Source organism: Schistocerca serialis, chromosome 8 (genome assembly GCF_023864345.2).
Source record: "Schistocerca serialis cubense isolate TAMUIC-IGC-003099 chromosome 8, iqSchSeri2.2, whole genome shotgun sequence".
NCBI lineage: Eukaryota > Metazoa > Arthropoda > Insecta > Orthoptera > Acrididae > Schistocerca > Schistocerca serialis.
The window spans coordinates 611,214,492-611,232,647 of NC_064645.1; the positions used below are offsets into that span (position 1 = coordinate 611,214,492).

At 41.2% G+C, this 18,156-nt stretch overlaps 1 protein-coding gene across 1 annotated transcript in view; it reads right to left on the minus strand.

Annotated features, from left to right (window-relative positions):
• LOC126417162 (dynein axonemal heavy chain 2) overlaps nucleotides 1-18,156 on the minus strand; it is a 959,377-nt gene that overhangs the window by 497,405 nt on the left and 443,816 nt on the right. Inside the window, 1 exon segment of the mRNA XM_050085060.1 lies at nucleotides 13,767-13,937. Within this exon segment, the coding sequence (XP_049941017.1) occupies nucleotides 13,767-13,937 (171 nt within the window).

An 18,156-nucleotide genomic window follows, 5' to 3' on the forward strand; every position in this document is an offset into this window, starting at 1 on the left:
TTCCATCAGTCCCTATACCAGTTCCAAACTGAACAATCCATTGCCCTCACCCACCTAATCCTTCACCTACACATCAACTCAGCCAATGAACACACCCGTCAACTCCTATCCTTAATAAAAGTCCTCAACTTTTCCTTTCCCACATCCACACCGGCTGTTCAGAGCATCCTCCTACAGGCCAATCGCAAATTAGAACAGCATGCCACCCTCCACCTCAAAAAACTATCCAATCTCCTGGTTTCCCACCTCCGTAAAAGGCAACTCACTCACCCTTCACAACATTTCCAGCAAACCTCAACCTCCTCTCATTGCACACAGACCCAGTCTCTCCCATCTACTCAATCTCCCACTTCCAGCTCCACTCCCCCCAAAACCTCAAAATTCCAATCAACACAATCTGGAACCACAACACCCTAATTCAGTAGTTAACCTTTCCTCCAAACCTCTCTCCCAATCCGAAACCTCTGTCCTATCCAAAGGCCTCACCTTCAGCCCCACTCCCAGATTCAACCAAACAGCCCTTGTCAAAGATTTACTGTCCTACACCCGTACTCTCTGCTGGAAATATCACTTTGCCACGAAGAAAAATGATCCTAATCCTACTCCTAATGGTCCAACTCCCCACGACACTATCCAAATTGAACCCTGCCTGGAACAGTTCCGTCCTCCGTCACAGCGGGACCCACCTCCTCTTCCACAAAATTACCCTCTCCAAACTTTCCAGGAATTTCTGACTTCCAGCCTTGCCTCTCAATCCTTCTTAAAAAACCTTAATCCTACTCCCAACATCACCACTCCTGAATCCCAGGCTATCCGTGATCTGAAGGCTGACCGATCCATCGTCATTCTTCGGGTGGACAAGGGTTCCACAACCGTGGTACTTGATCGTCGGGTGTATGTGGCTGAGGGACTGTGTCAGCTTTCAGATAATACTACATACAAAGTTTGCCAAGGTAATCCCATTCCTGATGTCCAGGCAGAGCTTCAAAGGAATCCTCAGAACCTTAGGCCCCCTACAAAACCTTTCACCTGACTCCATCAACCAACTGACCCCACCTACACCCCGCACCTCTACCTTCTACCTTCTTCCTAAACTTCACAAACCCAATCGTCCCGGCCGTCCCATTGTAGCTGGCTACCAAGCCCCCACAGAACGTATCTCTGCCTACGTTGATCAACACCTTCAGCCCATCACATGCAGTCTCCCATCCTTCATCAAAGACACCAACCACTTTCTCGAACGCCTGGAATCCCTACCCAGTCTGTTACCCCCGGAAACCATCCTTGTAACCATTGATGCCAATTCCTTATACACAAATATTCCGCACGTCCAGAGCCTCGCTGCGTTGGAGCACTTCCATTCACGCCGATCACCTGCCACCCTACCAAAAACCTCTTTCCTCATTACCTTAGCCAGCTTCATCCTGACCCACAACTTCTTCACTTTCGAAGGCCAGACATACCAACAATTAAAGGGAACAGCCATGGGCACGACGATGGCCCCCTCGTACGCCAACCTATTCATGGGTCGCTTAGAGGAAGCCTTCTTGGTTACCCAGGCCTGCCAACCCAAAGTTTGGTACAGATTTATTGATGACATCTTCATGATCTGGACTCACAGTGAAGAAGAACTCCAGAATTTCCTCTCCAACCTCAACTCCTTTGGTTCCATCAGATTCACCCGGTCCTACTCCAAATCCCATGCCACTTTCCTTGACGTTGACCTCCACCTGTCCAATGGCCAGCTTCACACGTCCGTCCACATCAAACCTACCAACAAGCAACAGTACCTCCATTATGACAGCTGCCACCCATTCCACATCAAACGGTCCCTTCCCTACAGCCTACGTCTTCGTGGCAAATGAATCTGCTCAGTCCGGAATCCCTGAACCATTACACCAACAACCTGAAAACAGCTTTCGCATCCCGCAACTACCCTCCCGGCCTGCTAAAGAAGCAAATAACCAGAGCCACTTCCTCATCTCCTGAAACCCAGAACATCGCACAGAAGAACCCCAAAAGTGCCCCACTTGTGACAGGATACTTTCCGGGACTGGATCAGACTCTGAATGTGGCTCTCCAGCAGGGATACGACTTCCTCAAATCCTGCCCTGAAATGAGATCCATCCTTCATGAAATCCTCCCCACTCCACCAAGAGTGTCTTTCCTCCGTCCACCTAACCTGCGTAACCTCTTAGTTCATCCATATGAAATCCCCAAACCACCTTCCCTACCCTCTGGCTCCTACCCTTGTAACCACCCCCGATGTAAAACCTGTCCCATGCACCCTCCCACCACCACCTACTCCAGTCCTGTAACCAGGAAGGTGTACACGATCAAAGGCAGAGCCACGTGTGAGAGCACCCACGTGATTTACCAACTGACCTGCCTACACTGTGAAGCTTTCTATGTGGGAATGACCAGCAACAAACTGTCCATTCGCATGAATGGACACAGGCAGACAGTGTTTGTTGGTAATGAGGATCACCCTGTGGCTAAACATGCCTTGGTGCACGGCCAGCACATCTTGGCACAGTGTTACACCATCCGGGTTATCTGGATACTTCCCACTAACACCAACCTGTCAGAACTCCGGAGAAGGGAACTTGCCCTTCAATATATCCTCTCTTCTCATTATCCACCAGGCCTCAATCTCCGCTAATTTCAAGTTGCCGCCGCTCATACCTCACCTGTCTTTCAACAACATCTTTGCCTCTTTACTTCTGCCGGACTGACATCTCTGCCCAAACTCTTTGCCTTTACAAATGTCTGCTTGTGTCTGTGTATGTGCGGATGGATATGTGTGTGTGTATGCGAGTGTACACCTGCCTTTTTTTCCCCCTAAGGTAAGTCTTTCCGCTTCCGGGATTGGAATGACTCCTTACCCCCTCCCTTAAAACCCACATCCTTTCGTCTTTCGCTCTCCTTCCCTCTTTCCTGACGAAGCAACCGTTGGTTGCGAAAGCTTGAATTTTGTGTGTATGTTTGTGTTTGTTTGTGTGCCTATCGACCTGCCAGCACTTTGTTTGGTAAGTCTCATCATATATATCTAAAAACACAGATGATATGACTTACCATACGAAAGTGCTGGCGGGTCGATAGACACACAAACAAACACAAACATACACACAAAATTCTAGCTTTCGCAACCAACGGCTGCTTCATCAGGAAAGAGGGAAGGGGAGGAAAAGACGAAAGGATGTGGGTTTTAAGGGAGAGGGTACGGAGTCATACCAATCATGGAAGCGGAAAAACTTACATTAGGGGGAAAAAAGGACAGGTATATACTCGCACACACACACATATCCATCCGCACATATACCTGTCCTTTTTTCCCCCTAACGTAAGTCTTTCCACTCCTGGGATTAGAATGAGTCCTTACCCTCTCCCTTAAAACCCACATCTTTTCATCTTTCCCTCTCCTTCCCTCTTTCCTGACGAAGCAACTTTGGGTTGTGAAAACTGGAAATTTGTGTGTGTGTCTGTGTGTTTTTTATTGTGTCTATCTACCAGCGCTTTCTCGTTTGGTGAGTCACAGCATCTTTGTTTTTTATATATATTTTTCCCACGTGGAATGTTATATATACATACACACACCTGTGCACCTACATTGTGCCGGTCTGCCACAATTTTCCTTGCTTAGTTTCTAAAATATTGCATTACTGTGGACATACATAAACTGGAAATGATGCAAAGAGAAACTAGTGTCATAAATGTACAACAATTAGATTTTTGATAGAGGATGAGATGCAACCAAAGCAAGATCATGACAAACATTTGCAACGACAAGATCTGGCTCAAAATAAGTGCAATGAAGGCAAAATTCAAGGACATTGTGTGCCAAGTGTTGTGGTCATAAATTTTGACCTACAAGCTGTCTTGATCATTCCAAAGGAACTTCATGGCCAGATATTCGTCTGAGAAAATTGGCACAGTATAATTTGACCAAGCAACACCTGGTAAATAGAAATGGCATTTGTTATTTATGAAAAGATCAGATAGTAAAAATGAACTGAGTGAAACTGCCATGCATGACAATCAACCTACACACAAATAAGAATGCTATCAGATGGATGTGTGGTTCTGCAGAAGAACTCTACATTTACTTCTATGTGTTCTGCTGTGTACAAGAACTATCTAAACGTAGGGTGAACTGATCAATCATTTTTTGAAACAGGTCACACAAAAATGGAAAACTGACTATTTATTGCAAAATAGAGAATAAAAGAACTTATGTACCAGAGAAAAGGCACAAATTATTACTACAGAATATTTGTCAGGAAATACTTATTGATTACAAACACAGAATGTCAAAGTGCACACATTTTTGCCACAACTATTTTGTGGGGATTAATTTTGTATGTAACATTCCTTTTAAATTTATTTATTGAGCTTTTCCTCCATACAAAGGTTATTCTCCAACATAACAAATACCCAGAAATTATTACATCTGTTGCATAGAATCTTAATTTATCTCCTCTGGATGTCCCTCCAGGTGTTTCAATTTTGTATATTTTCTTCCTCTGCACAAACTCTTCTCATCGTTAATCGTACATTTTGGAGCCAGGTGATCACAGGGCATCCTCTTCTCTTCTTTCCTTCCAGTTCAGAATTCTGGCTTCCTCTATTCTTCCTACCTGCCCATACCATTGTAACTGCCTTCTGTCCACCACATCATGTATTCTTTCTCTTACTTCCATTCTCTTTATTATTTTATCATTTCTTACTTTCTCTTTTCTAGAAATTTTTGCTGATCTTCTCCAGAAGTCCATTTTTACTGCTTGCAGTTTTTTACGGGTTTCAGATTAGTAGTACAAGTCTCCATTCCATACATAACTACTCTCTCTAGTATCGATTTATTTATAATTTTTTGGTTCAGTTTATTATATTTCTGTTTCATAAGATTGAGTTGAGCATCCCAATCACCTTCCTTCCTCTGCTAATTCTTTTATTAAGTTCTACCTCTGATTTTCGCTCCATCTCTAAAATGGATCCCAAACAACAGAAAGTGTTAACCTTCTTAATTTTCTTTCCCTCTACATATAAGCCACCTGAATCACTAGTAATTAATCTTCAATCCCCAGTTTATGTATTCCATTGCTAATTTTCTACATATATAATCTGCATCCTCCCCATCTTGTGCTATAACTACTTGATCATCAGCAAATAGTAGGTGATGTAAATGAACTCCATCTTTAATTTCTAGCCCCATCCCATTGCATTTATGAGACCATGTTTTATTACTGATGTCTACATAGACTTTAAATAATGTTGGTGACAGTCTTGTAACAGACCCTTGCTTGTTCTAAATTTCTCTGAAAGTGTACTACCAATTTTCACTTGACATATGTTATCTCTATACACTTCTTGTATTATATCAATTAAAGGATCCTTTATTTTTGCCACATGTAATGCTCTTCAAAGTTGTTTTCTCAGGACAATATCATATTCTTTTTCAAAATCTATGATAATTAATCCTACACTTTTTTATTTATTTTCCCTATGTTTCTCTAAGATCTGTCCTAATGCGAAAAAATGGTCAATGCATGATCTACCGGCTTTGAAATCACATTGTTCTTCCTGAGTAGTTATTTTCCCAAAATTTCTCACTAAAGTGTTTATAACACGAATTCCACAATAGTTCAAGCAGCTTCAGCAATCCACTTTCTTAAGTACAGTATTAATATAGCCCAGCTTCATTTCCTTGAGTACTGAAACTCCACGTAACATTTTATTGAATAGCTGTGTTGCTAGTTCCACAATTTTGTCACCACCATATTTTAAGAGCTCCAGATTGATACTGCCTGGTCCAGGTGATTTACCATTCTTCCATGTTCTTAATACCTCACTCACCTCACTTTCTAAAACTTGGATCTCCTCCCCTTCCCGTTCCTTTTCTTCCACTGTTCCTTCCTCCAGATACTTATCTCCATCCTCATTTCATAATTTCTGCAAATATTTGTCCCATTCTTTCGGTGTTATCAGTCGAAGATTGGTTTTGGATTTTGTCTCTGATCGAAGTCCTTTTAATATTGGCCATGCTTCTTTCGCTCTCCCAAATCCTAGTTTGCTATTGAATTGGCACATGACCTTTCCCATGCTTCATTCTTTGCTATCCTTATTTTTTTATCACTTCATTCTTCTTTTCCTTGTAGATTGTTCTTGTTACTTCTGATTTATCATTCAACCTTCAGTTGAATGTGTTCCTCTTTTCTTTAACTACCACCTCTATTTCCTCCAACCACCATTCTGCTGTATGGCTGTTGTTGTTTCCCCTTATGCACAGCACCTCAGTTGCTATACTTATAACACTGGATTTTATATATTCATATACACTGAAGACCCAAAGAAACTGGTACCTCTGCCTAATATCGTGTGGGGCTGAGCATGCAGAAGTGCTGCAACACGATGTGGCTTGGATTAAGCTAATGTCCAAAGTAGTGCTGGAGAGAACTGACACCATGAATCCTGCAGGGCTGTCCATAAATCCACAAGAGCATGACAGGGTGGAGATCTCTTCTGAACAGCACATTGCAAGGCATCCCAGATATGCTCAATTATGTTCATGTCTGGGGAGTTTGGTAGCCAGCAGAAGTGTTTAAACTCAGAAGAGTGTTCCTGGAGCCACTCTGTAGCAATTCAGGACATGTGGGGTGTCACATTGTCCTGCTGGAATTTCCCAAGTCCATTGGAATGCACAATGGACGTGAATGGATGCAGGTGATCAGACAGGATGCTTACATACGCGTCATCTGTCAGAGTCATATCTTGAAAGGGGTCCCATCTTGCTCCTACTTCACACGTCCCACACCATTATAGAGCCTCCAACAGCTTGAACAGTCCCCTGCTGACGTGCAAGGTCCATGAATTCATGAAGTTGTGTCCATACCCGTACACGTCCATCCACTCTATACAGTTTGAAACACGACTCATCTGACCAGGCAACATGTTTCCTGTCATCAACAGTCCAATGTCAGTGTTTACAAGCCCAGGCAAGGTGTAAAGCTTTGTGTCATGCAGTCATCAAGGGTACATGAGTGGGCCTTTGGCTCCGAAAGTCCATTTCAAATATGTTTCTTTGACTGTTTCACACGCTGACACTTGTTGATGCCCCAGCATTGAAATCTGCAGCAATTTGCAGTAGGGTTGCACTTCTATCACATATTGAATGATTCTCTTCAGTCATTGTTGGTCCCGTTCTTGCAGGATCTCTTTCTGGCTGCAGCACTGTCAGAGATCTGATGTTTTACCGGGTTCCTGATATTCATGGTACACTTGTGAAATGGTCGTATGGGAAAATCCCAACTTCATCACTACATCAAAGATGCTGTGTCCCGTCACTCATGCACCAACTATAGCACCACGTTCAAACTAACTTAAATCTTGATAACCTGCCATTGTAGTAGCATTAATTAATTTAACAACTGTTTCAGACACTTGCTGTCTTATATAGGCATAGCAATCCACAACATCATATTCTGCCTGTTTACATATCTCTGTATTTGAATACACATGCCTATACCAGTTTCTTTGACACTTCAGTGTATTTCTTCTGTACTTCCTTCAAATGATTCTTCCAATGTTTGTTTGTTTGTTTGTTTGTTTCCTCCCCCCATTCCAGCAGCAAAGAACGTTTGTATACTTTTATCTTGTAGGCTGTCAATACTGAAGTGTACATTTTGAGCTTTCTCAGTAGAATTCATTTTAATGTTGTTAGACTCATTCTTTGCATTCTTCCATGCCCAAAAACTATTCATTTTTACAAAATAATGGTCTGATCCACACTGGGATCCTCTGTAAGATTTAACATCTGCTGCCTTGAAACTACTTGTCTGTCTAATGACGTTGTTGCTGTGGTCTTCAGTCCACAGACTGGTTGTATGCAGCTCTCCATACTACTCTATCTTGTGCAAGCCTCTTCATCTCTGAGTAACCACTGCAACCTACATCCTTCTGAACATGTTTAATGTACCCATCTCTTGGTCTCCCTCTATGATTTTTACACTGCAAGCTCCCCTCCACAACTAAATTGGTGATCACTTGATGCCTCAGAACTAACCAATCCCTTCTTCTCGTCAATTTGTGCCACAAATTACTCTACTCCCCAATTCTATTCGGTACCTCCTCATTAGTTATGTGATCTACCCATTTTATCTTCAGCATTCTTCTGTAGCACCGCATTTTGGAAGCTTCTATTCTCTTCTCGTCTAACTATTTATTGTCCATGTTTCACTTCCATACATGGCTACACTCCACACAAATACTTTCAGAAAGAACTTCCTGGCACTTAAATCTATAATCTACTGATAATAGACACATCAAAAAAAGTTTTGCATCACCTTGGTTCTGAGAGTTCCAGAACCTGTACAGAAAACTGGAACAGAGATCAACATAAATGTCAGTTCTACCCTTTTTACAGCTCATGAAAAACACACATTGCATGATGTACCACCATACAGTAAGACCTTCAGAGGTGGTGGTCCAGATTGCTGTACATACCAGTACCTCTAATATCCAGTAGCATGTCCTTTAGCATTGATGCATGCCTGTATTTCTCATGGCATACTATCCACAAGTTCATCAAGGCATTGTGGGTCCAGATTGCCCCACTCGTCAAGGGCGATTCGGCGTAGATCCCTCAGAGTGGTTGGTGGATCACATCGTCCATCAACAGCCCTTTTCAATCAATACCAGGCATTTTCTATAGGGTTCATGTCTGGAGAACATGCTGGCCACTCTAGTTGAGTGATGCCATTATCCTGAAGGAAGTCATTCACCAGATGCACACGATGGCGGTGCATATTGTCGTCCATGAGCACGAATGCCTCGCCAGTATGCTGCCGATATGGGTGCACTATCGGTTGGAGGATGGCATTACATATCTTCCAGCCACTACAGCACTTTCCATGACCACCAGCGGCGTATGTCGGCCCCACATAATGCCACCCCAAAACATCAGGGAATCTCCCCACCTTGCTGCACTTGCTGGACAGTGTGTCTAAGGTGTTCAGCCTGACCGGGTTGCCTCCAAACATGTCTCCGACGATTGTCTGGTTGAAGGCATATGCGACACTCAACAGTGAAGAGAATGTGATGACAATCCTGAGTGGCCCACTTGGCATAATGTTGGGCCCATGTTGCTTGGTGTTGTGGTTGCAAAGATGGACGTTGCCATGGATGTCAGGAGTGAAGCACATCATGCAGCGTATTGTGCAGAGTTTGAGTCGTAACACCACATCCTGTAGCTGCACAAAAAGCATTATTCAACATGGTGGCATTGCTGTCAGGGCTCCTCTGAGCCATAATCCATAGGTAGCTGTCATCCACTGTAGTAGTAGTCCTTGGGCAGACTGAGTGAGGTATGTCATCAACAGTTCCTGTCTCTCTGTATCTCCTCCATGTCCAAACAACATTGCTTTGGTTCACTCTGAGACAACTGGACACTTCCCTTGTTGAGAGCTCTTCCTAGCACAAAGTAACAATGCGGACATGAGCGGACATGAGCGCAGTACTGACCGTCTAGGCATGGTTGAACTACAGACAACACGAGACATGTACCTCCTTCCTGGTAGAATAACTGGAACTGACTGGCTGTTGGAGCCCCTCCGCCTAATAAGTGATGCTCATTCATGGGTGTTTACATCTTTGGGCAGGTTTAGTAACATCTCTGAACAGTCAAAGGGACTGTCTGTGATACAATATCCACAGTCAATGTCTATCTTCAGGAGTTCTAGGAAATGGGGTGATCCAAAACTTTTTTTGATGTGTGTCTAATCTATTATAGAATGAAGTTTGCTAGTATCCTGCTGCCAAGAATATTTATGCACTGCCTTGTGTTTAAAAAATGTGTTGGTAATTTTTGTATCAATCCTCCTCTTTGTTTAATAGTGTTCCAGAATTGTTTCTGCTTTATTTTTGGAGTATTGTGCATCACACTTTTATTAATAACAGATAAGAGAATTTTACAATACTAGTGGTAATGGTGTTTTATGCTTTAAATACCAGAAGTCATCTGTCACTTGCCCCTGTTTCTGTTCTTTTTTACGTCTGTTTGCTTCCTGAAAAACAATACTCACAGTACAGGGATACTATAAACGATTCACTCAGTTTCAAAGCACTATATTTTCCAAAGTATTACATGTACAAGTATGATGGATGCATGAATAGAACCATAAACTTCCCACCAGATAGCATTACAAGTGCAGTGCCTTGACAAAATGGCAACAAAGTAAGAAAAGACCTTTTGTGTATTGGAATATGTGAAATGTTTATCTGTTACCACAGTGCACTGTGTGTGCAGAAGGAATTATAGAAAAGAATTGCCATATCAACAGAGCATCATGCATTGCTATCAAAAATTTAGGGACACCTGGTTATCTCTGTAAACAGAAAGGTTCCAGTCGACCAAGTGTGCCAGATGTAATCATGAAGAGGTTAAGGGAAATTTTCATACACAGTCCAAAAAAATAATGGTCTGTGCAAGACAAAAACTTGGAATAAACTGTGTGGATGATTTTGTGACAGCAGTTTACATTTGAGACCATATCATCTGCAGCTTGTGCAACAATTAAAACCAGGAGATTACAGCTGATGACTTCAGTTTTGCATCACAATGCAAGAACCACTTGAGGATGAACATTTCGCCTTCAAGATAATATTCACCAGTGAAGCACCTTTGCATTTACCTGCAAGTTTAATTGCTACAATGTGTGAATATGGGACACTAAAAATTTTTGTGAACTTGTGGCACATGAATGAGATCACAGAATGTTAATGTTTTCTGTGCAGTGTCACAGATGAGGCTGTATGGACTGTTTTTCTTCTGTGAGAAGACTGTGATGGATACCTATTACTTTGATATGTGCAGCTGTGGTTGTTTACACAAATGACTGCTGATTCTGAAAATTTAAGCTTCTAACGAGACGGAGCACTTCTTATTGTAGCACTGATGTTCATCACAACCTAAACAATGAACTTCCACTTCACAGGATTGGGCATAATGGTGAGGATAATATGTATTTGATACCTTGATCCCCAGATCACCTGAACTAATACCTTGTAATTTTTCCTTTGGGGGGGTACATACCCCCACCACCAAGAACACTGGCTGCAACAGCTTAGAGAACACATCAATGTTGTTGTGGTGATCACTGACAGTATGTTGCTACATAAGGTATGGAATGAACTTGATGTGTGTTGTGGGACCAGTGGGGCTCTCATACAACATTTGTGTACCATAAAATGCAAACTTGGTGAGTTTATGATTCGATTCATGCATCAATCATAGTGCACATGTATCATTCTGAAAAATTTACAGATCTGAAAATTAATGAAACATCTACAGTACAGTACCCCTGTACAGCAGGAGTTTGTTTAAGAAAAAGTTTAACTTCTTATTTACACTTTCTGCTATGTCAATCTCTTTCCTGTGTCATCCCAAAATAATCAAGCCTTTTTAAAATTCTGATCTACAATTTCCTTCTACAATCAAAACCCAACTTGTAAATTCATTCTATTTTTAACAATAAATTAGGATAGCTTTAACAATAAATGAGGATAGTTCAGTCTGAAAACAAATTTTAATGGCTTTTGGACCAAGTCTTTCGCTCCTCATTTGGAATTTTACTGTGGGAAATAATCCAAAGTGGAACTAATACAAAAAACTGAGTATAGCACTTAACATGGACATGAAATGGAATGATCACAAAGGCTCAATTGTGCATGAAGTCGTTGGTAAACTTCAGTTTATTGGTAGAGTACTATGGAAATGTAGTCAGTCTACAAAGGAGATTTCTTACAAATCACTCATGCTAACCATACTAGAATATTGCTCAAGTGTGTGGGACCCATACAAAAGAAGACTAGCAAGTATATTGAACACATGCAGAGAAGGGCAGTATGAATGGTCACAGGTTTGTTTAGCCTCAGGGAGAGTGTCACTGAGATGTTCGAACAAATTTCGGGCTTGCAGCCAGTCGTTGTTCAATACTTCGCACGATATTTCAACTGGACACCTGCCAGTCATCTTCAAGTGAGCCGTCGCAGACTGGTGAAAACGTCCTCCGTTCCGCAATGTATAGCGAACTGTAACTATTCTGCGCATGCGTCGAAAACTTAATAGTTGAACCACACTGCCCGCTGGCAGCACCCTCGCTGGTGGAATAGCGGAACTCAGTCGCCCTCTGCGTTGCTGTTTGCCACGGCCGTCGACGCACTCTGTCGTCTTCAATTTCAGCTAATCGTGGAGATGATGGGACTCCATGCACTGTTTAGCTGGTAGCCGCTGTCACAGTTTAACAGATTTTGCGCCAGTCGTATTTCTATGGATTCTTTAATAATGGAGTCCCAGAAAGACATTGCTGTGGACAAAATCATCGTTTTCTCATACTCCATTGAATGTCCAGTAGAAATACAATGTTCAGAATAGTTACAGTACGCTATATATTGCGGAACGGAGGATGTTTTCACCAGTCTGCGATGGCTCACCTGAAGATGACTGGCAGGTGCCCAGTTGAAATATCGTGCGAAGTATTGAACAACGACCGGCTGCAAGCCTGAAATTTGTTTGAATAGTCAATTCGCCGGGAAAATTTTAAAATTCATGTCACTGAGATGTTTGAAAGAACTGAACTAACAGACTCACGAAGATACACAGAAACTATCCCAGAAATCTACTAGTGAAGTTTCAAGAACAAGCTTTAAATGATGACCATAGAAATATATTACATCCCTCCCACACACACACACACACACACACACACACACACACACACACACAAATAATGCTCCCAGAGGGATCATGAGTATAACATTAGATTAATTACAGCATGAACAGAGGCACTTAAACACTCATTTTTTCCCATGTCCCATTTGTGAATGGAGCAGAAAAAGTTCTAATAACTGGTACAGTGGGACATACCCTCTGCCACACACTTCACAGAGGCTCACAGAGCATAGCTATAGATGTAGAATCAACAAATCTTAATGCTCTTGGTTAGTAAATTACAGACACAAGATCGACATTGAAGTCATCACAAACATTGATTATCCTGTTAAATCTGCATAACCTCATTAAAAGTGGCTCTTGAACTGTCAGAGAGCCACATCTCTAAATGTTGCAATGGTATTTCAAGCTAATACTGCAAAGTATTACTGTAAAGCGGTATATGAGAGTCTCCAGGCTGTTACTGTTGGCTGTTGAAATCATAAATGCTCCATTTTTCTCAAGAATTCCTCAGTTGTCCTTCTAAGGCTCAGTGTATCCTGTGCAATGCACTCACAAAGGAAATGTTTTTGAGTACTATAGTTTATATCTGTGTCCTTTTTTAATAAAAGGGGAGCAAAAAATCAGAAATCAGTTGCTACAAATAGAAGCATGACTGTAACAAAAATAACTATGGAAAACTATGGCAGGTACTAAAAATTTTACAGACTGTTCAAATGGTTCAAATGGCTCTGAGCACTATGGGACTTAACATCTGTGGTCAGCAGTCCCCTAGAACTTAGAACTACTTAAACCTAACTAACCTAAGGACATCACACACATCCACGCCCGAGGCAGGATTCGAATCTGCGACCGTAGCAGTCGCACGGTTTCAGACTGAGCACCTAGAACCGCTAGAACACTGCGGCCGGCTTACAGACTGTAATGCTACAGAATGTTCAGTATACATAAAAGAGATAATAGTCAAGAAAAGAGTTTCTTTTAAGTCTGGTATCTTACTGTATACTTTACGTTACATTTGAATAATTCTACACTACTGTACCTGTAGACCTTCTGCCTTTAATTCAGCCTTTATTGCAGCTGTAAGTTCATCATATTCTAAAACAGGGACTTCCACTTGTGGAAACAAATCAGACGTAATTCCGTTGAATAATGGGAGATCATCTGAAGTAAGTTTGGCATTATTCATATCCTTCATGGCCAATAATACTACCTGAAATACACAGAGATCCACAAAAAGCAGTCTCATCATTCTATACATAAGCTTTTAGATTTAAAAAGACCAACATCATACTAATAATCCAGAACACATACTGTCTTAAACTTTGAGGGCCCCTTTAATGTAAATGAAAAATTGGGTGCCATGTATAATGTCAAAATTGGTAAATGTTTACTACACAAATAAATAGATAAATATTTTGTATGTTTTCCCAGCATCAAATGATATTTCAGACCTGCAACCACATTTAGTTCTCTTAATCTAATAATATATTTTCCTGATTACACTATCAAGGAAGCCATGGTTAAACAACCAGTGAATATCATGATTAATTATGATCACAGAGCCCATTAGCCTTTCAGAGACAGGAGGCTTGAATAAATATAGCTGTACATCTCTTGAAGACAATCCTGAAGCAGCTATCATAAATAAAATAAGAAGGAAATGTACAAATTGTATTGTACAATCAACTATTACAGGTGTATGAAGTGGCTCTACCACAGACATATCAGAAGAACTATGGTGCTTATTTAAACATCAGAAAATTTTGAGAAAGAAGTCACACCTGTTGAATACTACCGAAAGCAAATATGATAACATATTTCCTAGCAATGTTTTCACTGTTTTACAAGAAGTCAACTGCTTTTGTTTACTGGTCTTTGCTATTGTGGATGTTATTTCTGTCCAGAATACCACACCATAAATTAAACAGCACTTTCAGAAGCCTTGCCAAGGGTAAAGTAATAACTGGTGAATGTTATGCTAGTCTTCTGGACTTAATGGATGAAAAATCTATATGAGAAGAGGCCTGCGTTGGAAGGGAAAAAAAGGCTTATATCAAATGCCCACAAAGGTGCTTTGGCAGTGCAAGCAACTGAAGGACTTGTAGTATGAATTAATAGAGCGTCCAACCTGTTCATGAGATTTGGCACCCTCTGATTGTTACCTATCCTCATATGTAAGGAAACTATTTGAGTCCTATGAAAAGGTTATTATAATAGTGGAAGGGTATTTTGCTGGTCTTCTTGAGTCAAGTTTTGATTATGGAGTCTAATAACAGGTTAGTAAACTGATCTAAAAAGTGACAATTCGAAATAGAAAAATCCAGAAAACCGGGGGGGGGGGGGGGGGGGGGGGGGGGGGGGGGGGGGGCACGCGGACTGTGACATGGTGCCTCAGACTGCGTGCCTGTTGTAAGCATAACTCCCATCTGCACAGCTCTGAAAAGCTGATGGTGGAGGAAAGCACAGATGGCTCAGGTAGTGAAGCAGTCACTGAAATCAAATGTGTTTTGTTCAGCTACATGTTGTGTCACCGGGGGTCTACTTTGCTCTTGGCCCCAGTTAGGCAGTGGCCATTCAGCCTGGTGGACAGCTGGTTGGAACTCATACCAATAAATCATGCTGTGCAATGATTGCAGCACAGCTGGTAAATGACATCGTTGCTTTCACTGGTGGCCTGGTCCCTGATTGAGAAAGATAAGGACTGGAATAGGAAGTGCTGGTTGGGTGAATCGGGCAGGATTTGCACCTGGCTCTTCCACAGGGATATGATCCTTGTGGCAAGGGAATGGGATTGGAAGTGGCATAGGAATGGACTAGGATGTTGTGGAGGTTGGGTGGGCAACAGAACACCACTTCAGGAGGGGTGGAAATTGTCTCAGGTAGAATGTCCCTCATTTCAGGGCACGATGACAGGTTATACACAACCTTAAAACAAATCCCAACCTAATCATCCTACCTGCAGACAGAGGTTCCACGATTGTTGTTATAAATTGCAGTGACTACCTGGGAGAAGGCCTCCACGAATTATCTGACTGCACCGCTATAAACTCTGCCTGAGTGATCCCATCCAAGATGACCGACACAAACACCAATCCCTACTTAAAGCTTTAGGCCCCTTCTAGAACATCTCCCCTGAATCCATTTCCATCCTCACCCCTATGACACCCAGCACACCAACCGACATGCTCACCAAAATCCACAAACCCAACAATCCTGGACACCCCACTGTGGCTGGTTATTGTGCCCCCACTGAAAGAATTTCAGCCCTCATTGACCAACACCTCCAACCAATTGCCCACAATCTAGCCTCCCATGTGAAAGACGCCAACTGCTTCCTTCACTGACTCTCCACCATCCCCACCCCTTTACATCCTGGATCCTTACTCATCACTGTTGACACCACCTTCCTATACACCAACAACCCCCATGCTCACAGTCTTAACACTACTGAACACTACCTTTATCTATGTCCCTCAGACTTCAAACTCACTACCTCATTCCTTACACACCTTACTAACTTTATCCTATTTCTTATTTTAGGGGGAGGTATATAAAAAAATCCATGGCGAAGCCATAAACTTCTCTCCCACATGCTTCACACAGACCTAGATGTTGACCTCCTCCTGTACGATAGCTATATTTGCACCTCTGTCCACATTAAACCCACCAACCGCCTAACAGTACCATCATTTTGACAGCTACCATCCCTTTCACACCAAAAAATTCCTCCCATACAGCCTGGCCATCCAGGAACAGCGTACCTGGAGTGACAAAATTCCTTTGCTCAGCATGCTTAGGGTCTCACCAAGGCCTTCACAGATAGGCACTGTCCCTCGGACCTAATCCGAAAACAAATCTACCACACCATTTCCTCTCACACCCCCAAACCTCCAACCAACCCCAAGAACCAGCCACAAAGGAGACTCACACAAATTATATCTCAAAAAAGCTATCAACTGTGTGTTACATTTTAAGGATACTAAAAAATCAGTCACAAAACGTGTTCTCATACATGTATATTATGCTTACTTCCACTCTACATTACAGTATGGAATCATATTTCTGGGGAACTCACCTGGAGGTAGATACATTTTCAAAATGCAAAAAAAAGGCAACACGCATAATTTGTAACCTAAGATATAACGAATCATGCAGACAACATTTCAAAACAAATGACATTATGACACTGCCCTCTGCTTACATTTATAATATCATCTCATTTGTCAAGTCATACCTGTTAAATAATGACTGCACATTAAAATTCAATGGAGATATTCATAACTATGCAACAAGGCAGCAATCTGACCTACATATGATTCAGTCCACAACTACCTGCTACCAAAAACGTGTTTTAAATGTTGGGATACAAATGTATAACAATTTACCAAATGAAATCAAAGCAACAAACAACCCAAGAGCCTTCACACATAAGTTAAAAAATATCTCTTGGACCAGTGCTTTTATGCAGTTGATCATTTTTTTGAAAGGAGTTAAAATTGTAAACAATTTTATGATAAATGTTCAATTAGGTCTGAAAATTATATACTGTGCATGTCTATCAAATATACTGGATTATTATATACTGTGCATGTCTATGAAATATACTGGATTATTTTACTATTACATTTGTATTGGCTGTTTGTATTTTACTATACAACATTTGTATTTACTGTTTTGTTAAAGATAGCTAACTTCCTCATTACAAAACAATGTAAAATCAGTTTATTAGAAATTACTTGCAAATATGTTCTCTTGACCTGTCCAACATCATATGTACAACCATACAATTCTATGATTTGTATTAACTGTTTTGTTTAAGATAGATAATTTCCTTGCTACAAAATAATGTAAAAATCAATCTGTAAAAATTACTTGTAGATAGCTCTTTTGACCTGTCCAATATCATATGTACAGCTGTACAATACTATGATTGCCTGGATCAATAAAAATACAATACAATACAGGTCTAGTTCTATCTGGACTACCAAATTCACCTGCAGTGTTCTAGTGTTATATAAACATTTTTTTCTCAGCACTGGCTCAAGGGAATATTGTATTTATTTACATGGACAGTAGCATAATACAAACAAAGACTGCTTATGAGGCACTTCAATGGTTTGGTTTAGTGTCAGAAACTGCAGCAGAATATGGCTTGGAAATTAATTTTGCAAAATGCCAGTTTTCGAAGAGAACTGATGAGTTTCTTGGAAGAGCAGAGGCAATCATTCGAGATGCTCAAAGGCATCCTCTCATCAAATCTAATTTTAAAAATCTACTACCCAAAATGCAAGACTGAACTTCACACAGATGCAAAAAAAGAATGTTTTGGATCCATGTCGTGACAAAAATCTCCATTCAGTCTTGTATATGAGTAAAAAATAAATAGATAAATAAAAAATTAAAAAATTAAAAAATGCAAGAGGAAAAAT